We start from the raw sequence: 27,906 nt of genomic DNA, 5'->3' as shown, positions 1-27,906 counted from the left end.
CAAAATTCACCCAACCTATTGTGGGAAGCTTGTGGAAGGCTACCCGAAACATTTGACCCAAGTTAAACAATTTAAAGGCAATGCTACCAAATACTAATTGAGTGTATGTAAACTTCTGACCTACTGGGAATGTGATGAAAGAAATAAAAGCTGAAATAAATCCCTGTCTATTATTATTCTGACATTTCACATTCTTAAAATAAAGTGGTGATCCTAACTGACCTAAGACAGGACATTTTTACTAGGATTAAATGTCAGGGATTGTGAAAAACTGAGTTTAAATGTATTTGGCTAAGGTGTATGTAAACTTCCGACTTCAACTGTATATATTTACTTAACTGTAGCATTATCAGCGAGTAGATACTGGCATCAATTGCACATTTCCCCCCAGAAATTAAATAAAAATATGATTACCCTAATGACAGCAACTGGTATTGTAAAGTTATCATTCATATGCCAAGATAAGAAAAATATAAGTAATCAACATTAGGATGCACAGGGGGCTTAAAAGAGAATACACTCGTAAGAAAAACAAAATATCAAAACCTCTTCAGTTCAAATACATACAACCGGTATGTGCACACACTATACGTCTCTGATTGAAATATGAAGCTGTAGCCCCAGCAATATGTGGATATGTCAAGCCAAGAAAGTCTTGGAGAGAAAGAAAAAGACAAATATACAAAGTAAAATGGCGGCACCACACCTCAATTCTCTGTAAAACCATTGTAAGTGTGTGCATATTCTTACAAGGTTTATTTTAAAAAACAAAATGATTGCGGTGAAAAGGCAGTAATAAATAGGGGGTGGCAGTCTGTTGGCAAGGCGTCAGTGATCCCCTGGCGTGTGTGCATTCAAATGTGTGTCTGGGTAAAGCAGTCTATATGTGGGCGGGTCAATCGTCCTTTGAGTGATGGGCGTCCAGGTTGACCACTTGAAGCTCTGTGAGGTTGCTGCTTGACTGCTGACCAATCACCATCTACAGGTCAAAAGGAGAGGGGATTAGGTGACAGTAATGTTGAGGTGACAGTAATGTTGAGGTGACAGTAATGACAGAGGGACATGGGTGTCATTACCGGGTGGAGCTGCACTGCTGACATAGGGATCTGAACTGTCCCAGGATGTCCTGTGAGGAACACCTGCGATACAGCACCTGGGGGGGGGAAGAGTCCAAAAAATGAATCGTGCATATAAGAGCCAGTAGGGTTGGCCGAGATTACGATAGTATCGTCTATTGAGGATGATTGACAGCCATCGTCGACAGCGACAACATCATGACATGACAGACGAGACTAAGCTATTTCAACTTGACTGCATGCCACCATGCAGTAAAGAGCAGAGTCAGGCAGCACACAGCAGGGTAGTGCATGGGTGACATTCTGAGAAAATTGCCTATATTCCTATTTGTTATAGCCCATTTCAATAAATGTTATATTTACAGAATGCAAGAGAACAATGACAGAGCTAAGAGTTTCACCGAAGCAGCATAAAATGTCCGGTCAGAATGTCCTCTCTCAAATGTCAGATGATCTGGACCAAAATCCGAACTCTATTTCTATAGGATCGGACACGCTAAAAACTAATGGGGAGAAAAAAAATTGTTACATATTGCAATATTTTTGGACGACAGTATAGATATTTGACTCCAACTAGCTAGCGCTAACCGGCTCTACCTGCACCTAAACGCCGGTATTTGTTATCCTATAGCTGACTGATCAAAACTTGTTGTTTTCTCATGCGCTCAAGTCTCTCTACAGCTGACATAGATAGACTATACCAAACACTAGGAACACCTTCCTACTTACATTTTTACTACTTTAATACACATAAGGGAATTTGTCCCAATACTTTTGGTGCCCCAAAATGGAGGGGGTCAATGTACAAAAAGTGCTGTAATTTCTAAACGGTTCACCCAGCATGGATGAAAATACCTGCAAATTATTATTTACAATCTGCATTTTAACCTCAGTCATTGTATCATTTCAAATCCAAATTCTGGAGTACAGAGCCAAAACAACTAAAAAGTTGTCACTGTACCAATACTTTGAGCTCACTGTATATCAGCGCCCCGTTAGGCCAGTTGTGGTGTCTGGACTCTGATTGGCTCACCGGGGTCATGGGACTGCGTATGGGCTGTCTGTGGGAAGGTGTTGAGCACGGTCAGACTGCCGTCGCCCAACGAGGTCGTAGGTGTGGCGTACATGACAGTGTGGGCGCCGGGGTACATCATGTGACCACCCATCGATGAGGGCACCGAGGACGTGACGATGGTGGTGGGGAGGCTCACTGGAGCAGGGAGACAGGACAACACGGGCAATGAGGTGTGCATATCAATATTCTGTAAGGTTCAGTTATACAATTATGAATGGTGACTTCAACATGTAGAACATGTCATAGTGAAAAAGAAAACTGTTAATAAAAAGGCAACTAGGACTAAAAACAGAGCCTGCATATCACTTGTACTGCAAGTACATGACATTTCTTTGACACTTCTCAATGTAACAAATGACCACATACATACCGCAATCAAGCATTTAATACAATTAGTTACCTTTGGTTTTCAGATGGAATACTGTTGTTTGATCTCCCCACCTTAGTGACATTGACATTTCTCGGTTGTAGTGCCTTTCACATTTCTATATCCACCCTTCCAGTGGGATCAACATTATCCACATTTATGTTATCAAAACTATCCTAATCAGTACCTTTGAGTTTGGATAAACTGTTTCACAACCAAATCTCTATTTTAGAAGGTGGTCCAGACACCTTTGTGATTTCACGTTTTTGAGAAACACACAAAAGGGAATATAACATTGCGGATAAAGTTTGAATGAGAATTTCATTTGTACAACCTCTAAAGCTGCCGCGGTCATCTCCCTCTTCAAAAGGGGGAGAGCTGGTCATGGGTGCACCTCAGCCACGCTCAAGGTCCTAAACGATATCATAAATCGCCATCGACAAAAGACAATACTGTGCAGCCGTATTCATCGACCTGGCCAAGGCTTTCAACTCTGTCAATCACCACATTCTTATAGGCAGACTCCACAGCCTTGGTTTCTCAAATGACTGCCTCGCCTGGTTCACCAACTACTTCTCAGATAGAGTTCAATGTGTCAAATCGGAGGGCCTGTTGTCCAGACCTCTGGCAGTCTCTATGGGGATGCCACAGGGTTCAATTCTCTTGCCGACTCTTTTCTCTGTATACATCAATGATGTCGCTCTTGCGGCTGGTGATTCTCTGATCCACCTCTACGCAGACGACACCATTCTGTATACTTCTGGCCCATCTTTGGACACTGTGTTAACTAGCCTCCAGACGAGCTTCAATGCCATACAACACTCCTTCCGTGGCCTCCAACTGATCTTAAATGCAAGTAAAACTAAGTGGATGCTCTTCAAACGATTTCTGCCCGCACCCTCCCGCCCGACAAGCATCACTACTCTGGACAGTTCTGACTTAGAATATATGTGGACAATTACAAATACTAGGTGTCTGGTTTAGAGGTCGACCGATTATGATTTTTCAACGCCGATACCGATTATTGGAGGACAAAAAAGCCGATACAGATTAAATCAGCCAATTTTTTTAATGTATTTGTAATAATGACAATTACAACAAAACTGAATGAACACTTATTTTAACTTAATATAATACATAAAATCAATTTAGCCTTAACATGTTCAATTTGGTTTAAATAATGCAAAAACAAAGTGTTGGAGAAGAAAGTAAAAGTGCAATACGTGCCATGTAAGAAAGCTAACGTTTAAGTTACTTGCTCAGAACATGAGAACATATGAAAGCTGGTGGTTCCTTTTAACATGAGTCTTCAATATTCCCAGGTAAGAAGTTTTAGGTTGTAGTTATTATAGGAATTATAGGACTATTTCTCTCTATACCGTTTGTATTTCATATACCTTTGACTATTGGATGTTCTTATAGGCACTTTAGTATTGCCAGTGTAACAGTATAGCTTCCGTCCCTCTCCTCGCTCCTACCTGGGCTCGAACCAGAAGGACAACGACAACAGCCACCCTCGAAGCAGCATTACCCATGCAGAGCAAGGGAAACAACCACTCCAAGTCTCAGAGCGAGTGACGTTTGAAACGCTATTAGCGAGCACCCCGCTAACTAGCTAGCCATTTCACATCGGTTACACCAGCCTAATCTCGGGAGTTGATAGGCTTGAAGTCATAAACAGCAGAGCTGCTGGCAAAATGCACGAAAGTGCTGTTTGAATGAATGCTTATGAGCCTGCTGGTGCCCACCATCGCTCAGTCAGACTGCACTATCAAATCATAGACTTAGTTATAACATAACACACAGAAATACGAGCCTTAGGTCATTAATATGGTCAAATCGAAAAACATAAAATTTTTCAGTGAAATATGGAACCGTTCCGTGTTTTATCTCACGGGTGGCATCCATCAGTCTAAATATTCCTGTTACATTGCTCAATGTTATGTCATAATTACGTAAAATTCTGGCAAATTAGTTCGCAATGAGCCAGGCGGCCCAAACTGTTGCATATACCCTGACTCTGCGTGCAATGAACGCAAGAGAAGTGACACAATTTCACCTGGTTAATATTGCCTGCTAACCTGGATTTCTTTTAGCTAAATAGGCAGGTTTAAAAATATATACTTCTGTGTATTGATTTTAAGAAAGACATTGATGTTTATGGTTAGGTACACGGAGCAACGACAGTCCTTTTTCGCGAATGCGCACTGCATCGATTATATGCAACACAGGACATGCTAGATAAACTAGTAATATCATCAACCATGTGTAGTTATAACTAGTGATTATGATTGATTAAGTTTAATGCTAGCTAGCAACTTACCTTGGCTTCTTACTACATTCACGTAACAGGCGGGCTCCTCGTGAGGCAGGTGGTTAGAGCGTTGGACTAGTTAACCGTAAGGTTGCAAGATTGAATCCCTGAGCTGACAAGGTAAAAATCTGTCGTTCTGCCCCTGAACAAGGCAGTTAACCCACCGTTCCTAGGCCGTCATTGAAAATAAGAATGTGTTCTTAACTGACTTGCCTAGTTAAATAAAGATTCAATAAAAGGTGAAAAAAATAAAAAATAAAAAATTTTAAATCGGCAAAAATCGCCTTCCAAAATTAACGATTTCCGATTGTTATGAAAACTTGAAAAATCAGCCCTAATTAAAATCGGCCATTCCGATTAATCGGTCGACCTCTAGTCTGGTTAGACTGTAAACTCTCCTTCCACACTCATATTAAGCATCTCCAATCCAAAATAAAATCTATAATCGGCTTCCTATTTCGCAACAAAGCCTCCTTCACTCATGTTGCCAAACATACTCTCGTAAAACTGACCATCCTACCGATCCTTGACTTTGGCGATGTCATTTACAAATTAGCCTACAACACTCTACTCAGACTGCATCCAATTTGCTATCACAGTGCCATCTGTTTTGTCACCAAAGCACCATATATTACCCACCACTGCAACCTGTATGCTCTCGTTGGCTGGCCCTCGCTTTATATTCGTCGCCAAACCCACTGGCTCCAGGTCATCTATAAGTCCTTATTAGGTAAAGCCCCACATTATCTCAGCTCACTGGTCACCATAGCAGCACCCACCCGTAGCACGTACTCCAGCAGGTATATTTCACTGGTCACCCCCAAAGCCAATTCCTCCTTTGGCCGCCTTTCTTTCCAGTTCTCTGCTGCCACTGACTGGAACAAATTGCAAATATGTCTCCAGCTTCAGTGATTTATCTCCCTCACTAACTTTAAGCATCAGCTATCAGAGCAGCTTACAGATCATTGCACCTGTACATAGCCCATCTGTAAATAGCCCATCTGTAAATAGCCCATCCAACTACCTCATCCCCATATTGTTATCTATTTCATTTACATAAAAAAAATTATCTTCTCCTTTGCACCCCAGTATCTCTACTTTCACATTCATTTTCTGCACATCTATCACTCCAGTGTTAATTTGCAAAATGGTAATTATTTACATATCATAACATTTCGCCACTACGGCCTATTTATTGCCTTACCTCACTAATCTTTCTCAAAAACATGTGAAACACAAAAAGGTGTTTGGACCCTTCTATAACATGCCATTTACATCAAAATAGGGATTTTAGGGAAATAGGGACTTTAAATAATTTTAACGATGTGTATGAACCCCGGATGACTGACAGGGAGCGCTGTATTGAAGCCACAACGCAGCCATTTTGGTTGCTTTAGAAACGCATTAATTAAATGTCGACATTCATTTGACAAGTATATTCGACTACAGACACCTTAATGCATACTTTTAAAATTATATTACGTGAACTGAACATTAACATTTAAAAACCTATTCCTCAACGTAATTTTTAAAGAGTACTAATGTTACTGTCCACAAAGAAATACTGAAATATGCATAATTTTGACCTTGAAACATTAATGAAATACTGTAGAATTCCATTCATTCCTATGGAGGACTGCTCCTTCTGAGGAGTACCAATGTGGCGGCCGGTGGCTTCAAAGCCTCCCGTTGGTCAATACATAGCATCAGCAATCCAGGGTTTATATATACACACACGTCATTGGTTAATCTTGATTAAAGGTCAGATTTGATTACCAAATCCCAATCCAAATGAGAATCATTTTAGTTTTTCTGTTTTGAAATACCAAAATCGAACATTTAATCCAATCCCATTGCCAAAATCAGAAAAGTAAAAAAAAATTGGGCCCAATAGCGAAGTTTACTCCATCAAAATCTGTCAAAGATAAGCAGACCGCCTGCCTTCCCGCCATTGGGACTCCCCCCATTGTTAGGGCGGAGACAAGACCATCTCATCATTATATACAGTATCTCTGCCTATGAGAAGGCAAGGAGAAGCAATTACCATAATGTTCATACCTGTCCAGTCCTTTCAGAACTACAGGAATGCCTAGTGAGGAAGAGCTAGAGCCGAGAGGTCGATTTCAGATTCACTTGCCACTGAGAAGTAGCACTCATGTCAGTCTCTCTATTTTCCCCTCTTTGATTTGATTTAGATGGGGCTACGGCTCTGCTGCACCCGTCATTCCAGACCCTCCTCCTTTGGATTGGGTCCATCAAGGAGCCCATTTCATTATTACATCAACTTGTAAACAGACTGCTGCTTGTCGCATTTGAGAGTGGGGTAAAGAGCCTACTAGTCATCATATAGCAATTTAACATGAAACTTTTTCCCCCTCTCCTCATAATACTAATAATATTATCGCAGTGCTGTTTCCCACCCTCAAATCACATTGGCATAATAGTAAAAGGGGCTCATAAGCACAGACAGGCTGCTGTGAGAGTGTATGGTTGTTGTTGTTTACCTGTGGAGCTGCTTGTGATGTGGGAGAGGTCACTGTGGCTCACAGAGCTCTGCTGACTGCTGGGGTGAACCTGAATGGCCTGCAGCTGCTGGCCCATCCCTCCACCTGAGAAACACGCACACACACACCTAGAGTGAGAATATTAATTTTCCATTCAACTATTCTTCTATTTTTGCACACTCATTATAGAGGCCAACTTTGCATGTTACCTCTGCTAGGTACATCACTATAGTTGGGTGGTAAATATGAACGGGTTAGTTATGAGTGTGTACCAGTGAAGTGGTGTGGACCAGTTAAGTGGCTGAGCAAGGGTTAACTGACCTACCGAAAAGTAACACAGAATCCCCATCTATACAGCTGTCATATATGCTATTTAACACAAAAATGTGTTCCATTTTCAGCCGTTGTGATTTTACAAATGAAGTACTTGGGATATTACTACTGACAATTTTAAAGAATGTGCACAGCTGTTAGCCTACTTTCACTACAGTTCATGAAGATGAACACCACGTGAGATATAAAACTGACACAAGCAATGTTCCATCTACGCTGCGCACGTCCGCTGAGAGAAGCACGGGACTCAACTTTCTAGAGTTTTCCCTGTTCGTTAACACTATCAATGTTTCCCTTTACTGTGCCAATTGTGATCGAATCAACGCAATATTAGTCACTTTTAACGCAACATACCGAAACACAAACTATGCAAGACTTTGTATGCAAAACAAACTATAAGAGATTTTGTTGTAGGCAGAACGCATCAGAATAGGAATCTATCGCATTGACACACGACTCAGCCCATACTCTACACAGACCGGTGCGGCATAACCAATCAGAGCTGCAGTAGGCCTATAATCAAATAGACCATTGCCATACAGTAGATCAATCTGTGCAATTTACTTTGAACTGGACTGTGTTTACAGCATGAGCGACTGAGTAGATGACCTTGTTTTGAGATCAAAGCAAGAGCTGCATGTAGCACCTTTTTGTTCATATCCTTTGCTAGTTAGTGAGTTATTAGCCCAGTTATAGATAATTTATAGTCAGCAATAGGGTAGTGATTGCTTCCTACAAGAGCACAAAACGTTTCTAACATTTCTAAAAGGGGTAGAGTTATATTTTGAGACAACTTATTCAAGCCTAAGTAGCCAATAGGCAGCATACTTTGTCTGATTCTCTGTAATAATAATGCATTTTATTTTGTAAAGTGCATTATTGCATCAAACACCACAACAAGATTTTCAGTCACCTCCTTGTCTGAAGGACAAGTGGATAAACAGGTTAATGTCAAACCCTGCAGTATCATGGAATGTAGGCCTACATTGAACACCACCCATTGGCTGCTACTGTAAGCTGAATGATAGCTGTTCTATCTCTGTGCTAAAAGTTTATGGGATGCATTTTCTCCATTGTTTTTGATGGTAGGCCACTCTGGTAGCCCTACTTTATGCGCAAATAGCCACAGTAGCCTACTTAGCCACTGTTAAAACTGTAACTTAAAGTAGCTACAGCCTCAGTGTTTACAGTAACCGCACGCGGGAAGTTTTCACAACGCTCAAGTGCAGAAAAAACAACAACATTGGACACAAGTGTGGAACTTTCAACTCCCGCTTTTTTCCGTTCGCTAAGACAACTGATAAAACCCTGGGGGGGGGGGGTATTTTTAACCCTGCTCAAAAAATAACTCTGGGCGTCGGCTTGCATATGTGGACAAAGCCATCTTTTCTATTTCTTGTGAAAACAGTGGTGCGACACACAATCAGTAACAGCCTTAATGCGCGCCCCACCCCACACACGCACCCTAGTTCAGTAACAAACACTGACCAGTGAACAGACCAAAATATCCTCTCTCCTATATTCCTGTCCCTATCTACACACTGACTGCTACTCCTCCCGCTCCTCGTCCCTAAAATATAGCTACTGTTTACCCTTCCATGAGTCTTTATTATCCATCCTTATTATCCACCCGTTGTCCCGTCAACAAATGAGGCCTCTCCTGTGACTGCTTGCAAGCATATTTAAACCTCATAAGAGTTCATTCAAACCTGCTTTCTCACTGCATTGTAAATGTTCGTTTTTTTTTGCCTTTATCGATATGTAAAGAGATACAGACTAAAGCCCAGGAAGAGACACTGATGCAGGCTCAAACAAACATACAGAGAGAGACAGAGAGAGACAGAGATGCATAGAGAGACAGTGAGGCAAAGACAAACCTAGAAAAGGACGCTAACAGACAGGCATGGAGATATTGGGAGATACAGTTCTGAACAGCAACAAGAGATAGCTACAGAGAAATTACTGGGATCCTAGATGCAAACAAACCGGGCTCAATTTGAAGACACTCGACACAATCTTAGAGTGAGAGATGCATGCAGACAGAGAGCGAGACCCTAAATCCCAAATCAACTCCTTGTTGTAGATCGGAGAAGATCGGATGTGTGTAGCAATAGTGGTAGCTCCATCATGTCCTCTGATAGGTGAGGCAGAATGGTCAAAAAAATAACAAAATTGGTTAAGCTGTACACTTAAGGCGGCTGCGGTCGTACAGAGAATAAATGAATAATTGAAGATTATTTATGTTGTGCAGACCATTTCTTTCATTAAAAAGGCAGAATTGGTGCCATATTTCTTGCCAAAAGTGTAGGAGCTAGGGGTTGATTTGTAATTCAGGGAGAGTTGATGCTTGGAAGTATCGTGGCATGGAAACAAAACACGACGCGGCGGGGTGAAGAAGCCCCTGACCTGTGAGCGAGACAGTTGCAGGTAGGCGGAGCAGGGTGGTCTGCTGGCCCTGCTGTGTGTGCCCTGCGGTAGAGGTGGTGATGCTGGTCTGGGCCAAAGGGCCCTGGAGGGCCTGCAGCTGACTGAAAGGAATGGTGTGCGTGCCAGGGGGAAGCGTTGCGCCTAGAGGACGCGCAGAGAAGATTAGCAGTGCACAGGTCTCTCGCAGTGGAACCGGCGCATAGACCAAGAAAACTCAACACATTGAGAAAGACGAAGAGAGGGAAAACGGACACAGCCACACAAACAAAACAGCCACAGATAACACACCATGACTGACAAAACATACTCAAACACAGTCAGACATAACACAGGCTCACAGACAGAACAAAGCCTCAGACAAAATACAGACAGCTTCACAGAAAAATAAAGCGTTACAGGGAAAAAAATAAAACACAGCCAGACAAAAAAACACAGCCATACACACAAAACAGACAAACCACATGCAAACACACACACACAGCCAAAAGCCCCAGAGGATTTTTTTTTATTGGGGTGCAATATTCTCAAAAACAATAATTAAAAAAAGACAATTCTGAAGCAAGGGAACAATTCAGGTGGGTGAATAGAAGTAAATAAAGTTGGGTGCAACATGGAGGGGGTAAATGATAAGGCAAAGAAAGTGTGAGAAAAAAAAAATCTAACAGGAGACCCCCCTTCACTCACCGGACATGAGGGTGAACCCTCCGGGTAGCATGACGCTCGTTGACGTGGCCGAGGTCTTCAGCACCGTGCCGTTGGCACTGCTGGTGGCACTGTGAGTATTGATGCCTGCCGAGACCTGCCAGCAGGTGGCAGGGATGCTGTTCTGCAAGTGCATGGCCACGGAGGAGGAGGAAGTGGAGGATGAGGAGGTCGACGTGGGTTGGGTGTTGACACCGGCAGACAGATTGGCCATGGTGAACGTCGGCTTCATCATGTCCTGAGAAATGGAGAAAGCAGGAGAGATATATTTACGATATTGATCTGTAAACAGTGCATTTGGAGAGAGTATTTACTTACGTAGGTTATGATATGTAGATAATTTGATAGCCAAATTTGTACAGATAAGGGGATGTACCAACCAAATGTATTTGAGTTCTCTCATGCCGAAAAAGATTGCAGATAAATGATGCGCTCTGTCCATCACAGCACAGTTGGAGTGTTTTTAGATTTGACAAGTGACTGACACACGTCAAGGATTCCATTGAAGGGCTAAGCTTCAACTCCTGGAAACAAGTAGTTTGTGAGCAAGCTGGCATGCTAACTATCTTTATGAAAATCAAGCAAAGCAGATTTGAGTCTGGGGATGGGAGGGGAGAGACAGCGATGATGAGATTAGATACAATTTCGAACAAACAATGCTGGGAAATAATTGAGGCGTAAGACCCCTCGCTTGAATTGGCAAACTATCAAAGAAAATAGTTAAATATGCTCATGTAGCTCACCAAGATCAAAGCTAAATAGGTCGCTTGCTTTGGTAGCAATTGTCAAGTTAAAAAAAATACACTGTCCGTAAAATGTATATAGTATGTATAAGCTGAAAGTAGAAGCCTAAGTAGTGTTGTCCATTAGTTTACTCCAATTAGGGGAGGGATGGTAGGGTTAGTAAATAATAAAATGAAAATATATTAAAAATATATTTAAGATAATATACCGTGCATTCGAAAAGTATTCGGACCCCTTCCTTTTTTCACATTGATATGTTACAGCCTTATTCTAACATGGATTAACGTCATGTTCACATATTGTTTTTGTATGTTGATTAAATCTTAAAGTATGTAAATATAGAAATTGAATGAAATGCGGTGTGTTTTGTGTTGAACTGGAATAAATGTTTCTTACCAATTGTCTCCCAAATTCTGAATGCAATATAAGTTGTAATCTTTGGACAAAGAAAATGTTGATGTTTTCCTCATCAATCTACACACAATACCCCATAACAACAAAGCAAAAACAGGTTTTTAGAAATGTTTGCTAATTATTATTATTTATTTTTTACCGAAATAAGTGCAACCCAGATGGGATGGCGTATCGCTGCAGAATGCTGTGGTAGCCATACTGGTTAAGTGTGCCTAGAATTCTAAATACAGACAGTGTCACCAGCAAAGCACGTCCACACCTCCTCCATGTTTCACGGTGTGAACCCCACATGCAGAGATTATCCGTTCACCTACACTGCATCTCATCTCACAAAGACAAATCTCAAATTTTGGATTCATCAGATTTCTTGGCCCAAGAAAGTCTCTTCTTATTGGTGCCATTTAGTAGTGATTTCTTCACTGCAATTTGACCACGATGGCCTGATTCACACAGTCTGCTCTGAACAGTTGATGTCGAAATGTTTCTGAACTCTGAGGGGCGGTGCACAATTGGCCTAGCGTCGTCCGGGTAAGGGAGGGTTTGGCCGGTAGGGATATCCTTGTCTCATCGCACTAGCGACTCCTGTGGCGGGCCGGGCGCAGTGCACGCTGACCAGGTCGCTAGGTGTACGGTGTTTCCTCCGACACATTGGTGCGGCTGGCTTCCGGGTTGGATGCACGCTGTGTTAAGAAGCAGCGTGGCTTGGTTGTGTTGTGTTTCGGAGGACACATGGCTCTCGACCTTCGCCTCTCCCGAGTCCGTACGGTAGTTGCAGCGATGAAACAAGACAGTAACTACTAACAATTGGATACCACGAAATTGGGGAGAAAAAAAGGAAAGAAAAAAAGGTACGATCCTTATGAGGTGAGTAAAAGACGCAAAAAAAAACGTAAGTACAGCAAGCATAGAAATAGCACATATAAAACAGATATACTGCTTCATAGACTTGCTTTCAATGAGAATGACAGATTTATAAACACACATTTCTATGTGAATTTGGCCAGGTTGCCCAAATGTGATATATTGCAGCTTCAAGTGAATCAGGTGTTAAATGAGACGAAAAGGAGACTGGAGTGCCACTTTAATAGTCGCCATGTACTTATTCACTGTCAACTGCATTGTTAACGTGTGTCCTGTTTGTAGCGCAGCGGAGAGAAAATGCAGATGTGTACCGCAGTTCTACTAAGATGTGACTGTTTGGCTTAGTAATAAACAAAAACCGCAACAAAAGATCATGCAAAGGGGAAACTTGTACAGCAATACTTGGGCAGTAGGCTGGCTGGCTACTACTCAACTGCAGGACATGTCAAGTGTGCCGACAGCAATGCTGCATTCAGCCGCACCTTTGTTCCAGCAGCGCTAAAAATGAACGTTTGAAGCGCTTATGGAAATGTCAAAATAACATTTGTTAGTGGTGATACTCATTTCTATTGAATATACAGTCAGAAACCTAATTAAATGATTCACACACACACACAAAAAAAAAAATATATATATATATTACAAAAGGAGAAAAAAAAAATCTTTAGAAAACAGTATCGAATTGAAGGTACAGCATGTAAAATGAACCTGTATCAAACTCTCAACGATGGGACATTTTAACCATGGCCGTTTTGGGGGCCCACAGGGAGGTACTACCTCAGGGGTGTCAAAACCACGGAGGGCCGAGTGTCTAAATTTTTTGTTTTTCCCCTTTCAATTAAAACCTAGACAACCAGGTGAGGGGAGTTCCTTACTAAATTAGTGACCTTAATACATCAATCAAGTACAAGGGAGGAGCGAAAACACGCTGACACTCGGGCCTCCGTGGAATGAGTTTGACACGTGTACTACCTGAATGTGTCCAATTAGAACAAAAATTGTTGCTTCCTTGTTTGCAAAACGTTTTGCTACGGTGTGCCCTACTGAACACAATCCTGTTGGGGAATGGAGTGTGAGTTAGTACGTACTAACATATTTGCAAAAAGAAACCGACTCAACTGACCGCATTAATTATCGTGCATTCTAGTCTAGGGCACTTGGTTTCCTTTTCTTTCTAGAGGACATCTACATTAGCCTGTATTTGTTTTTAACTTTTAATCCCAGGCCCCCGTCCCCTCAGGAGGCCTTTTGGTAGGCCGTCATTGTAAATAAGAATGTGTTCTTAACCGACTTGCCTAGTTAAATAAAGGTTAAAAAAAAAAAAATGCCTATTTGAACAAGTTATCCCTCTGAGCACAAGTCCATTTCCTCCTCCATAAACATTTGCTGAACGAGTCTCTTCCAAAAGAGATGAGGGGACAAAACTAGCAAACAAACAACCCGGGGGCCTCGCGGCTCACCTCCTGTCAGGGAATACCACCACGCAACGAGCTCACAGCCTGTCTCTTTACTGAGAGTAAAGCAAACAATGAAAAACTAGGTTACGAGTGTTATGCCCTACTAAGTTTGCGTTGGATGGCCTGTTTCTAGTTATGACACTGACTGTGGGCGTCTGTCTGGCTGTGGTCTGATTGATTGAGTCCAGAACCCCAGCCAAGCCCACTTTTGCTCCTGAATAGCGTCCCTGTCCATCTGTATTTCAGTGTTCCTGACAACGGCTTCCTTGCACCAGCGTGCGGATCTACCTCGTCGTCTGGACTGTCTTTCTATCAGTGCTTTGCACAACACCACGACTGAGAGGTGACTAGTCAGACAGACAACCCTTTTAACCTCGTTTAAAAAGCTATTTCCTCTCCACAGAGTGAACAGTGAGGATACCTCCCGCCACATCAGCTGTGAGCCGAAGTAGTACCGTGGTTCATCAATAACCAGTTGTATTTCAAAGCAAGTCTTGGTTGAGTAAAGAAGCTTAATGAGCTGAAAAATCCCCCGAATCCTAGCCACAAACACTGATAATCTAACACAGAATTAGTTTCCATTTCATCAAACTAACTGCGCATCACGATGACATGATTTGTTGCCACTTGTCATAAGCTTCTCTGCTCTAAAATGGGGGTCAATGGGCCGTCCATGAATTAAAAAAAAATATTGATGTGAACTTGTGTAGCTCACGCTATAATTCCAAAGTGAAAGTGTAGGCCTGTGCCTGGTAAATGAAGCCAACTACATGACCATCCGAGGAAGCTACCATTTCTTCCCCTCTGAATTAAACCAGGTGAGAGATGAAACTTTGACCTCAAGTGGACAATAAAGCTCAAGACTAGCCCAACGAGGGCCTTTTTATTTACTCAAGCAAAAGATTTAGCATTGGGTAGGTGTACGTCGCTGAACCTCCTCAACATAGAGCTCACCACGTTTCCTTGAGAATCACGGTCTCCAACACTGAAAACAGCTGCAGCTTACATGGAATGCAAGCAGCCCTCTGCCAAGAGAGGAACTAGAGGAAACCATCCCATATATGGACAAAGAGGCCAAATCTTATTTTTATCAATCTGCTGTGAAGCATTTCAGATGTGTTTATTTTTCATATGCTCATGAATAACAGTGAAGTCTAAAGGAGACTTAACAGTTAACCCATCGGTCAGCTTTGGTTAAAGGACCCTGTAGTGATGTCTACCGTTTAAGCAATATTATATCCCGTGAGGTTGTACTGTGACTTTGATCCAACAATTTTTGTTGTTGCGTAAATACATTTATTTGGTGGCTACAAAAGGTTTCTCTGGCTGGAAAGTTTGTTCTCCCACACACTTTTTACCAGAAGAAGGTGAAACTACCACTGGCGAGTGCCTTTAATTCTAACACAGTCTGAGATTAAGACAGCCAACCCCCTTTTCAAGGGATGCTGAATGCTACTACAAGTTAAGACATTCTACACTGGTTCTCTTTCCGGCACTGCATAGTAACCTAGCAAACCTCTTCGGTTCTGAAGCCTGTACCCATTTCCCAACAGGAGAAAGAATGAACAGAGCAACAATATACCTCTTCCACATTATCATTATTATGCACAGTAGGCCAAAGAGTGACATCAACATGTTTGTTGATCTATTAGTTTGAAAATCACCTCCATGCAACTGCTATGCTAAAATCACCACATAAAGACAGCATTAGGCAACTCGATGCGTGGTAACCCAGGTGCTCTGAAGCAGCTATCCGTTGCGTTAATCCCAGGAGACTGTCTAACCACCTCACCTTGATGGGCTCCGCGCAGCCGTCACCCTCCGACACCTGGTAGGTGAGGTCCGTCTCCTCGAAGCCTGTGGCGCTCATGCGCTGGTCGGTGGACGGGTCGTTGCGGGGCGGCGAGTCGGGCGAGTTGAGGCACGTCTGGATGAGCGCCTTGCCCGTCTCACTGGTAATCATGGGCTGGAGCTTGCGCGTGGCAAACGTGTAGACGTGGCCCGTCTCGCTGGCCACCAGGAGGAGGACCTGGGTGCCCGTTAGAGTGGAGAGCTCGTAGGCCTGGGGGAGTGGGAAGAGCGATGAGAGAGCGTCAGGCATTAAATCAAACTTAATGTAGCCCTTTCCACCCACCCACCCTGTCATCCCGTATACGGGTTGAAAAATGGCAGAGTTTGTCATTGATAAGTGCCTACATCGGAACGCAGTGGCTGTAGAGTAACATGCTATACATGGTACAGAGCTCAGGTTCACCACTTCACAGCGCTGTATGGGTTGACTGACAGCTGTTCTAAACTTGACCATGTGCGCAACAACAAGATGCCCCCCATCCTTCCGGCTAAACTGGGCTACTTTTGCACATTTGTTGTCCGAGTGAGGGAAATGCTGTAAATCGAGAGGTGTCGATGTGTTCTGAAAGATGAGACGTTGAGGGTTATAATAAATACTGCTTTGATGTGGGCTTCACATTTCCATATTTTAAGACATGTAATTTACAGTATCCAGCTTTATGAGCGCTATGTTTGATCCACAGTTACAAGGATGATATGCGTTATACCCTGGGTTGTCCTGAACACAATGAGCTTATATGTTTGTTGTATTGTGAAGAAAATTAGACGCGGAACACGCACTTGAATGCACTGATTCTATATGCACCAAAACTACAATCTGTTTCTCTGAAGTGCCTTTTGAAAGCCTAACACTGAGATTGTATTTTATAACGTGGCTAGCCATGTTGGCAATAGAATAAGCTTTCAAATTATGCCCACCTGACCCAGATTGCGATATATAAATGTAAACAGCAATTGTTTGACGGTGGGGACACAGAGCTGTGTTCAAAAATAAAAAACTACAAGTGTGCTTGACTCAGTTCCTCAATGGCAAAGCTAGGAGAGCTCAAAAAAAGCACCTTATAGTTGAAAGTTCTTTCCTTGAGTCAAAAGTGCATTGAAAGTACTTAGGAACTGTACACAGTTTGGAGAGCTGTGTGACCTCTTGGAGACACCAGTTCGACCTCTCACTCAAAACCATTGTAATCGTTTTCTTATCTTGCACCTACTCCAAAAGGTAAATTAATATTATTATGTTACTGAATGTGCAGTATCCAAGTATTATTATATGTCATTATTGACAAATGCTGTGAAAAGTACAATACATTTAAAATGCACAAAATCAACAGTTTTGTGATTGGGTTTGGATTCAGTCTAGTGTCCTCACCTTTGATCTGAAATAACCAAAATGTAATAATTTCCCCATAATCTTGTGTTCTGGTTCTGCTTTTTATAGTTCTTCTGTGAGAAACATTTCAATTGGGCCCTATCCACATAGGCCAAATTCCGGGAGTGTAAGGGGCTAAAATGCCTTTGAAACCGCAATACACTTCACAGTAACACAATAAAAGAGAGAATGTGATTGTCAGTGCACAAATTAATCATCCATTGATCAATTTTAATGCCAAGATACATGTTAGAAATAGTAGCCAAATTCTCATAAATAAATAAAGGAACTGCTTAATCAAGAAAAATCCCATCGGACAGACGTTTGTCTGAGTAGACTTCTTTCGTTAACGGCGAACAGCACTTGCACACTGATGTTTCTATGGATATACGGAGATCATCAGTTGGGCTTCAATAGATATTAACAGGCCCTTGCATGCATATTTATCAATATATTGTAACATTTGTGATAGGCTATACTGCACATATTGCATTACCCTACAGTTGCAGTGAATAGTGGTGTAAGACAAAATGGATGAATTACTAAGTTGCATTTAGGATGTAGGCCTAGAGTTCACAGGGTCTCAATGCAAAGTAATTTGAGACCTAATGAAAAGCTGTATATAGAGAGTTCTCATCTATACTATTCGTTGCCGTCTGTTTACCACTACAGAACGAAGCTGGCACTAAGACCGCTCTCAACTAACTCTATAAGGCCATAGGCAAAGAAGAAAATGCTCACCCAGAAGCGGCGCTCCTAGTGGACGGGGACTTTAATGCAGGCAAACTTAAATCAGTTTTAGCACATTTTTACCAGCATGTCACATGTGCAACCAGAGAAAAAAAAAAAATCCTAGACCACCTTTACTCCACACACAGAGATCCATACAAAGCTCTCCCCCACCCTCCATTTGGCAAATCTGACCATAATTCTATCCTCCTGATTCCTGCTTACAAGCAAAAACTAAAGCAGGAAGTACCAGTGACTCGCTCAATATGGAAGTGGTCAGATGAAGCGGATGCTACGCTACAGGGCTGTTTTGTTAGCACAGACTGGAATATGTTCCAGGATTCATCCAATGGCATTGAGGAGTATACCACCTCAGTCATCGGCTTCATCAATGAGTGCATCGACGACGTCGTCCCCACAGTGACCGTACGTACACATCCCAACCAGAAGCCATGGATTACAGGCAACATTAGCATCGAGCTAAAGGCTAGAGCTGCCGCTTTCAAGGAGCGGGACACTAATCTGGACGCTTATAAATCCCGCTATGCCCTCAGACGAACCATCAAACAAGCAAAGCGTCAATACAGGATTAAGATTGAATCCTACTACACAGGGTCTGACGCTCGTCGGATGTGGCAGGGCTTGAAAACAATTACGGACTACAAAGGGAAACCCAGACGCGAGCTGCTCAGTGACGCGAGTCTACCAGACGAGCTAAATGCCTTTTATGCTCACTTCGAGGCAAGCAACACTGAAGCATGCACGAGAGCACCAGCTGTTCTGGATGACTATGTGACGAGGCTCTCGGTAACAAAACCTTTAAACAGGTCAACATTCAAAGCCGCTGGGCCAGTCAGTTTACCAGGACATGTACTCAAAGCATGCACGGACCAACTGTCAAGTGTCTTCACTGACATTTTCAACCTCTCCCTGACCGAGTCTAAATACATGTTTCAAGTAGACCACCATAGTCCCTGTACCTAGGAAGCGAAGGTAGCCTACCTAAATGATTACCACCCAGTGGCACTTACGTCGGTAGCCATGAAGTGCTTTGAAAGGCTGGTCATGGCTCACATCAACAGCATCCTCCAGGATACCCTAGACCCACTCCAATTCTCATACCGCCCAAACAGATCCACAGATGACACAATCTCAATCACACTCCACACTGCCCTTTCCCACCTGGACAAAAGGAACACCTATGTGAGAATGCTGTTCATTGACTACAGCTCAGCGTTCAACACCATAGTACCCTCGAAGCTCATCACTAAGCTAAGGACCATGGGACTAAACACCTCCCTCTGCAACTGGATCCTGGACTTACTGACGGGCCACCCCCGGGGGTAAGAGTAGGCAACAACACGTCTGCCACGCTGATCCTTAACACTGGGGCCCCTCGGGTGTGTACTTAGTCCCCTCCTGTTCACCCATGACTGCATGGCCAAACACGACCCCAACACCATCAAGTTTGCTGACAACACAACAGTGGTAGGCCTGATCACCGACAACAATGAGACAGCCTACAGGGAGGTCAGAGAACTGGCAGTGTGGTGCCAGGACAACAACCTCTCCCTCAATGTGAGCAAGACAAAGGAGCTGATCGTGGACTACAGGAAAAGGCGGGCCGAACAGGCCCCCGTTAACAACAACGGGGCTGTAGTGGAGCGGGTCGAGAGTTTCAAGTTCCTTGTTGTCCACATCACCAACGAACTATCATGGTCCAAACATACCAAAACAGTCGTGAAGAGGGTACAACAAAACATTTTCCCCCCCAGGAGAATGAAAAGATGTGGCATGGGTCCCCAGATCCTCAAAAGGTTCTACAGCTGCACCATCGAGAGCATCCTGACTGGTTGCGTCACCGCCTGGTATGGCAACTGCTCGGCATCTTACCGTAAGACGCTACAGAGGATAGTGCGTACGGCCCAGTACATCACTGGGGCCAAGCTTCCTGCCATCCAGGACCTATATAATAGGCGGTGCGGTGTCAGCGGAAAGCCCATAAAATTGTCAGAGACTCCATAGACCGTTTTCTCTGCTAGGACCAAAAGGCTCCTCAACAGCTTATACCCCCAAGCCATAAGACTGCTAAACAATTAATAAAATCACCACCGGACAATTTACATTGACACCCCCACCTCCCTTTTGTACGCTGCTGCTTCTAGCTGTTTATTATCTATGCATAGTCACTTCACCCCCACCTACATGTACAAATTACCTCAACTAACCTGTACCCCCCCACACTGACTCGGTACCGGTGGCCCCTGTATATGGCCTCGTTATTGTTATTGTGTTACTTTTTATTTTAGTCCACTTGGTAAATATTTTCTTAACTCTTCTTGAACTGCACTGTTGGTTAAGGGCTTGTAAGTAAGCATTTCACGGTGAAATCTACACTTGTTGTATTCAGCCATGTGACAAATAAAGTTTGATTTGATATAAATGCAAAACCATTCAAACAAACTCATGAGCAACACAAACTGTTCCCTTTACCTGTAGACAATCACTCATATCTGGCTTCATTGAGCTCTACACAGCCCAAATCATTTCCCTAATGTATGACAAGTTATTCCTTTTTCAAACCAGCTTAATCCCTAAATCAAAATGACAGTACATTGATATTCAATGCAAACATTCTACAAATGTGCTCTGACAACTCTGTTTTGGCACAAACACACAGAATTCCTTAGCACTGATGCAACGTGGTGTGGCAGCAAGCACATCTTCTAACTAACAAGTATTTATTGATATTGGAGAGCACAATGAACATGGTCTCTGGGCTGTGGTCCTACAAAGGCCAAGAGTGGAGAGAGTCAGGCTATAGGAGAGTAAGCGGTAAATGTTTCTGAACAAGTGCATTAGTTGCTTAGAGCAGTGCAAGGCCACGTTCAAATTAGAGGTCGATCGATTAATCGGAATGGCCGATTAATTAGGGCCGATTTCAAGTTTTCATAACAAATCGGAAATCTGTATTTTTGGACACCTTTATTTAACTAGGCAAGTCAGTTAAGAACACATTTTTATTTTCAATGACGGCCTAGGAACGGTGGGTTAACTGCCTTGTTCAGGGGCAGAACGACATATTTTTACCATGTCAGCTCGGGGATTCAATCTACCACCTGCCTCTCATTGCACTCCACAAGGAGCCTGCCTGTTATGCGAATGCAGTAAGAAGCCAAGGTAAGTTGCTAGCTAGCATTAAACTTATCTTATAAAAAACAATCACTCAATCATAATCACTAGTTAACTACACATGGTTGATGATATTACTAGTTTATCTAGCGTGTCCTGCGTTGCATATAATCGATGCGGTGCGCATTCGCGAAAAAGGTACCTAACCATAAACATCAATGCCTTTCTTAAAATCAATACACAGAAGTATATATTTTTAAACCTGCATATTTGGCTAAAAGAAATCCAGGTTAGCAGGCAATATTAACCAGGTGAAATTGTGTCACTTCTCCTGCGTTCGTTGCACGCAGAGTCAGTAACAGTTTGGGCCGCCTGGCTCGTTGCGAACTAATTTGCCAGAATTTTATGTAATTATGACATAACATTGAAGGTTGTGCAATGTAACAGCAATATTTAGACTTATGGATGCCACCCGTTAGATAAAATACGAAACTGTTCCGTATTTCACAAAGAATAAATGTTTTGTTTGAGATGATAGTTTCCGGATTTGACCATATTAATGACCTAAGGCTCGTATTTCTGTGTGTTATTATGTTATAATTAAGTCTATGATTTGATAGAGCAGTCTGACTGATCGATGGTAGGCACCAGCAGGCTCGTAAGCATTCATTCAAACAGCACTTTTGCGTTTTGCCAGCAGCTCTGCTGTTTATGACTTCAAGCCTATCAACTCCCGAGATTAGGCTGGTGTAACTGATGTGAAATGGCTAGCTAGTTAGCGGGGTGCACGCTAATAGCGTTTCAAACGTCACTCGCTCTAAGACTTGGAGTAGTTGTTCCCCTTGCTCTGCTTCGAGGGTGGCTGTTGTCGTTGTGTTCCTTGTTCGAGCCCAGGTAGGAGCGAGGAGAGGGACGGAAGCTATACTGTTACACTGGCAATACTATAGTGCCTATAAGAACATCCAATAGTCAAAGGTATATGAAATACAAACGGTATAGAGAAATAGTCCTATAATAACTACAACCTAAAACTTCTTACCTGGGAATATTGAAGACTCATGATAAAAGGAACCACCAGCTTTCATATGTTCTCATGTTCTGAGCAAGGAACTTAAACGTTAGCTTTCTTACATGGCACATATTGCACTTTTACTTTCTTCTCCAACACTTTGTTTTTGCATTATTTAAACCAAATTGAACATGTTTCATTATTTATTTGAGGCTAAATTGATTTTATTTATGTATTATATTAAGTTAAAATAAGTGTTCATTCAGTATTGTTGTAATTGTCATTATTACAAATAAATAAATAAAATAAAAATCGTCCGATTAATCGGTATCAGCTTTTTTTGGTCCTCCAATAATCGGTATCGGTATCCGTGTTGAAAAATCATAATCGGTCGACCTCTAGTCTAGATGGCAAACGTTGTGGAACATTGCAAATAGAAATGTCATGAATAGAACTAACGGGATTCCTTACTTAGCATGTCAGAAGGTCATGTTTGTTCTACACAGGCTATTAGTACCACAACCCAGTGCCCTACTTAATGCAGCCTAGACCAAGCTTCCTTCCACCATGCATAGCCATTTCTTAAAAGCTTTTAACAGGATCTCGGTGAGCACAAGCTGTTGTTTCTAAGGGGAACCCCACAGCCATGCATAACATTGTGCCTGTGTAGCAGCAGGAAGCATGGCTCTAACAAGCTCAGGGATCCCAGGCACTATAGTAGTAGGAGGGGAGGGGATCTTTTTGGCAGCAGCCATTGGCCAGTTAGCTGTGTATGCTATTCAATGAATTCAAGCACGTTATGGTGCTCATAAAACTGGAACGACATCAGATAACAACCAGTGTTAATTAGAAAAGAAGGCTACAAAGACAGGAAGTGGAAAACGATAGGAAGGAGAATATAGAGTTGAAGAGATTGAGCGAGTCAGGCCTAGCTCTCCTGTGTCCTCCACTTTGCAGCAACACTTTCTGTAGGTTGTCATTTGTGCGGACACCCACCCACACACCAACCCTGGGCCGGCAGGTAACCTAGTGGTTAAGAGCGTTGGGCCAATAACTAAAAAGTCGCTGGTTCGAATCCCCGAACCAGCTTGGTGGAAAGATCTGCCGTTCACCCTTGAGCAACACAACAACTTCTCTCTGGGCGCTGACGACGTCAATTACGGCAGCTGCCTGCACCTCTCTGATTCAGAGGGGTTTGGGATAAATGTGGAAGACACATTTTGGTTGAATGCATTCAGTTGTCCAACTGACTAGGTATCCCCTTTCCCACACAGTATATGCACAAGTGGCATTGCAGAGGGGAAGGAACCTTGTGGTTGCCTAGGCACCCACACAGTATCGCTCTGTAAGGAGGGGGGGGGGGGGGGGCGTTGGCAGTGCACCATGGAGGAGCAGTGATAGCTCAAAGATATGTGGCACATCAAAGTAGCGCCTTACTCTATCTTCCACATCCCAAAGACAACTGCTCCCCGGGCGCCGTGGATGTAGATTTAGGCAGCCCCCTGCAACTCCCTGAATCAGAGGAGATGGGTTAAAAGTGGAACACACATTTCAGTTGAATGCATTCAGTTGTGCAACTGACTGACTTATGTAGCCCCTTTCCTTGCCTGTTTTGTAACAGAGGTTGCCAAACTTTTTTTCTGCCCCTCCCTGCTGCATACAGCACACCTGGGTACAAAAATCAGTGAAGTACCCCTGCCCTGAGCGGGATTGTTTAACTCCTGAAGGCCTTTGCAGACTGTACGTCAGAATCGGACTAGCTGTTGTCATATCATCCCGTTACCGGGATTGCAGCCATAAGAAGTTAACTGACTTTCCTAGTTAAATAAAGATTTAAAAAATAATCATTGCTTTGTATGGCAACAGCACCGCCCTCAATCGCATGGCACTACAGAGGGTATTGCAGACAGCCCAGCACATCACTGGGACAAAGCTCCCTGCCATCCAGGACCTCTATATCAGGTGGTGTGAAAGGAAGGCCCAGGAAAATCGCTAGACTCCAGCCACCAAAGCCAAAGACTTGTCTCTGCATCAAGTCTGACACCAACAGGCTCCTGAACAGCTTCTATCCCCATGGCATAAGACTGCTAAATAGCACTGACACTCCAGCACACACATTTATACTGACTCTACACTAGAGGTCGACCGACTATGATTTTTCAATGCCGATACTGATTATTGGAGGACCAAAAAAAAAACAATACCGATTAAATCGGCCGATATTTATATATACACATTTGTAATAATGACAATACTGAATGAACACTTATTTTAACTTAATATAATACATAAATTAAATAGATGTTGTCTCAAATAAATAATGAAACATGTTCAATTTGGTTTAAATAATGCAAAAACACAGTGTTGGAGAAGAAAGTAAAAGTGCAATATGTGCCATGTAAAAAAGCTAACGTTTAAGTTCCTTGCTCAGAACATGAGAACATATGAAAGCTGGTGGTTCCTTTTAACATGAGTCTTCAATATTCCCAGGTAAGAAGTTTTAGGTTATAACACCTACCTCTATCACTCCAGTATCCCTGCATATTGTAAATATGTTATTGGAACTGACCCTGTATACAGCTTCTTACTTTTGCATGTTTTTGTTCTACCTTGTTATTTTGTAAAGCTTGCAAGAAAGGCATTTCAGTGTACTTGTGCATGTGACATTAACTTGACACGTGACCACAGGCCTGAGGAACACACGCATGCTGCTCCTGTAGTCCCATTTGACAGACTTATCAAGGGTGAGGTTATCGGCCTACACATGATGACCCAACCTAAACGCAAATAGTGTCATACCTAACCAAACAGGCCAGATCAAACAATATTGAGCAGCCTTGAAAAGAAAGTGGCTTTGGCAGCAAGTATTTGCATGCTCAGGTTTTTACTGGGCTATAACTTGGGGAGGTGATTGCTGGAATGCATTAAAATGTTCTTCTCGTCAGTCTCTATTGATCCTCTGTAGAAGCTGAATTGCTCTACAAAGCTAATCAAGTCCTGGAACTATATAGCAGCTCATGAAAAGTAGCTACTCTGGACAGCCTAATCAAGAACCATTTATGAAAACATTGTGTTATCAATAACATCTATAATAGCGCCATTGAACTCAAATGAGTTCGCTGTAAGTTACCACATAAAATAAATATACTTGGCAGATAGAACTCAATCTCTATTGATGGTGTTAAATCAGGTTTCCTGGAAATTACAAAAGGTGTCCCGCAGGGGGTCGATTCTGGGTCCTGTACTTTAATGTTTACATTAACAATAGACTTGTCTGTAAAAAGAATTACCTGTACTTGTATGCCGATGATACCGTTGCGTATGCTATTGCCCCCACGGTTGAACAGGCTCTATCTGAACCAGTCTGCCTTTATTGTATTACAGAAAAACTTTGTCAAATTAGTAGTGAATGCAGCTATAAGTAAGTATATGTGGTTTTCTAGAGCGCATAAAAAAAATGTCTGATGATTTAAGCATATGTACTTTGGATGGTGTCCATATTGATCGTGTCCGTGCTTACAAATATCTGGACATCTGGATAGATGAAAAGCTGTATTTTAAAAAGCATATTGATGAGTTAGGTGAGAAAAATGGGCTTCTATAGAAATAGGTCCTGCCTTTCGCTAAATAGTAGAAGGCAGATTAGGACCGACGACGTCGACTGAACAGACTATGGCGACATCACCTATATGAATGCAGCTGCCACTTCATTAAAGCCGTTAGATGTAGTTTATCATCGTGCTTTATTACGGGCGACAATTTTAGTACTCATCACCGCATTCTCTACCAGAAAGTTGGTTGGCCCTCTGATGTCACGTAGGTTGATACATTGCTATGTTCTCATTTATAAAGCCCTTTTACATAAAGTCCCACTGTACCTAACATCATTACTAAACTTGAGTCATACAAGTTACCACACCCAGTCTCGGGGATGGCTGTCTCTACTGAGTTAACTAAAAGCTGATTTTCCTTTCTTGTACCTTATTTGTTGAACAATCTTCAAAAGGTGATGTTCTGGTGCTTCTAGCGCAATTCAGAAACCTGATTGAGGACCTTATTACTGATGAATGCGTTTGTTTTTTATGACCGTGTTTTTCTTTCTGCTTGCATGCTGATGTGCATTTTCCTGTAATTTATGCAATTCAGAGACCTTGGTCTCAGTATGACTCAGTGATAAAATAAAGATTAAATCAATTAACGTTTGTTAGCTTTCAGGTCATCAACATTTAGGTTTTACCATAGCCCCCGCCTATTTCTACAATTTCTCTTAAAATTGATTTTAAACCTAAGCCCACTGCTAACATTATGCCTACCCTTAAATTAAGACCAAAAAGCACATTTATGTTTTTAGGAATTTTTACCACAGCGCCAACACTTGTGAAATGGAACGTCTGCGCAGGTGTGGGAGCATGAGCACAGGTTGGCAGCATGTCTGCAATGAAAACAGAGATAGACTACTGACAACTAACCTTCTTCATAATGCCAGTCTTCCTCTTGCTAAAAGTTGTGTACCGCCGAAGTTTGTTGTCTATAAATTCCATTTTGATCTTGACTCGTCCGCGGGTTTTCTTGCCTGGCTTTGCCCCAGTTGCACCTCCCGTGACACCACCATAACCTCCCGGGGGTTGCCCCACAGACGTCGCCGATGCAGCGACTTCCATCTCAGCTCTCTCCCGTTTCACCCCTCTTCGGTCACCGGCTGAACCCATGGTATCATCATCATCCCCGGAGTCGGACTCTGGTTCAGAGCCGCTGTACACCACCTCGGCTGAGTATTCTCTGATTCGGTCGTCAAACCTTCCACCTTCCGCACCACTCATGTTCGTTCCTGGGTTATTAACTTGCAGAGCGGTCAACCCAGTCCCATTTCCAGGTCGTGCGCCCCCTACTCTTGTACCTATTCCTGCCCCGTTTCCCCCCAACATTCCGAACCTGTCCCCCAGGCCTTCAAACCTCTCGCGCCGCCGCGGTCGATGGACCCACTGGGTCTATGCGTAAATGAGCGATGTTGTGATCGAACAGAAATTATTCAAAAACTGTCCATTCCTCAATTTGTTGGTGCAAATTGCCTTGAAATCCAACTAACCGAGAGATACCTAGCTAGTTAAATGGCATTTAGCTAGCGACTTTATCAACAAGTAAAGCCTAGCTAGCTAGCTATATAGTGCTGTTGCGTGTTCTCTGTGAGCTTTAGGAAACACGATCAAATGAATTAGCACAGATTAGTGTAAACGAAAGAAATTGTCCATGGCATATAATTTACCATAACTGTGCAAAATTGTAGTTAGAAGTTGTTTCCGCCTACAACTAATCAATCAAACCCAACCCCCTACTCTTCTCCACATAAGGACATTTCGATTTACACCCATTGGTATTACTCCGCGATCCCATATAGTTCACAACGAAAACGCTTGACCATTCCCATTCTCTCTTCAAAAATAGATAATTTATGTTATTAACATCTGGAAATAGTCTCCCTTTAAAAATACATTTGAGATGTACAAGAGTCACACATTTAGCGCGCATGAATTCTATCTGGGGAAAC

General features: G+C 42.6%; 1 protein-coding gene across 3 annotated transcripts; it reads right to left on the bottom strand.

Moving 5' to 3' along the window:
- Window positions 1–517: 517 nt before the first annotated feature.
- On the bottom strand, window positions 518–27,906 carry LOC139566528 (serum response factor-like). Of its 3 annotated transcripts, XM_071387842.1 has the most exons (8): window positions 26,831–27,906; window positions 16,067–16,336; window positions 10,781–11,036; window positions 10,076–10,237; window positions 7,337–7,441; window positions 2,110–2,286; window positions 1,077–1,153; window positions 518–979 (listed from the first exon to the last, which is right to left on the bottom strand). In XM_071387842.1, exons 1-8 carry the CDS (start codon window positions 27,284–27,286, stop codon window positions 896–898), a joined length of 1,587 nt encoding a protein of 528 aa, XP_071243943.1. In that variant the 5' UTR covers window positions 27,287–27,906; the 3' UTR covers window positions 518–895. The 3 variants fall into 3 exon arrangements, with proteins under 3 accessions (XP_071243943.1, XP_071243952.1, XP_071243951.1); XM_071387851.1 differs by lacking the exon at window positions 10,076–10,237 and having other exon boundaries at window positions 26,831–27,664; XM_071387850.1 differs by lacking the exon at window positions 518–979 and having other exon boundaries at window positions 1,093–1,153; window positions 2,055–2,286; window positions 26,831–27,664.

This window comes from Salvelinus alpinus, chromosome 2, assembly GCF_045679555.1.
Source record: "Salvelinus alpinus chromosome 2, SLU_Salpinus.1, whole genome shotgun sequence".
Lineage (NCBI taxonomy): Eukaryota > Metazoa > Chordata > Actinopteri > Salmoniformes > Salmonidae > Salvelinus > Salvelinus alpinus.
This window is presented reverse-complemented; position numbering and strand designations above follow the sequence as displayed.

Coding starts and splice junctions, on each gene's coding strand:
- LOC139566528 (XM_071387842.1), bottom strand. CDS start 27,286: ATGTTGGGGGGAAACGGGGCAGGAATAGGTACAAGAGTAGGGGGCGCA. Junction 7,442..10,075: donor TGCAACTGTCTCGCTCACAG/GTCAGGGGCTTC, acceptor CGTGTTTCTCAG/GTGGAGGGATGGGCCAGCAG. Junction 2,287..7,336: donor CATCACAAGCAGCTCCACAG/GTAAACAACAAC, acceptor TCCCTGCTCCAG/TGAGCCTCCCCACCACCATC.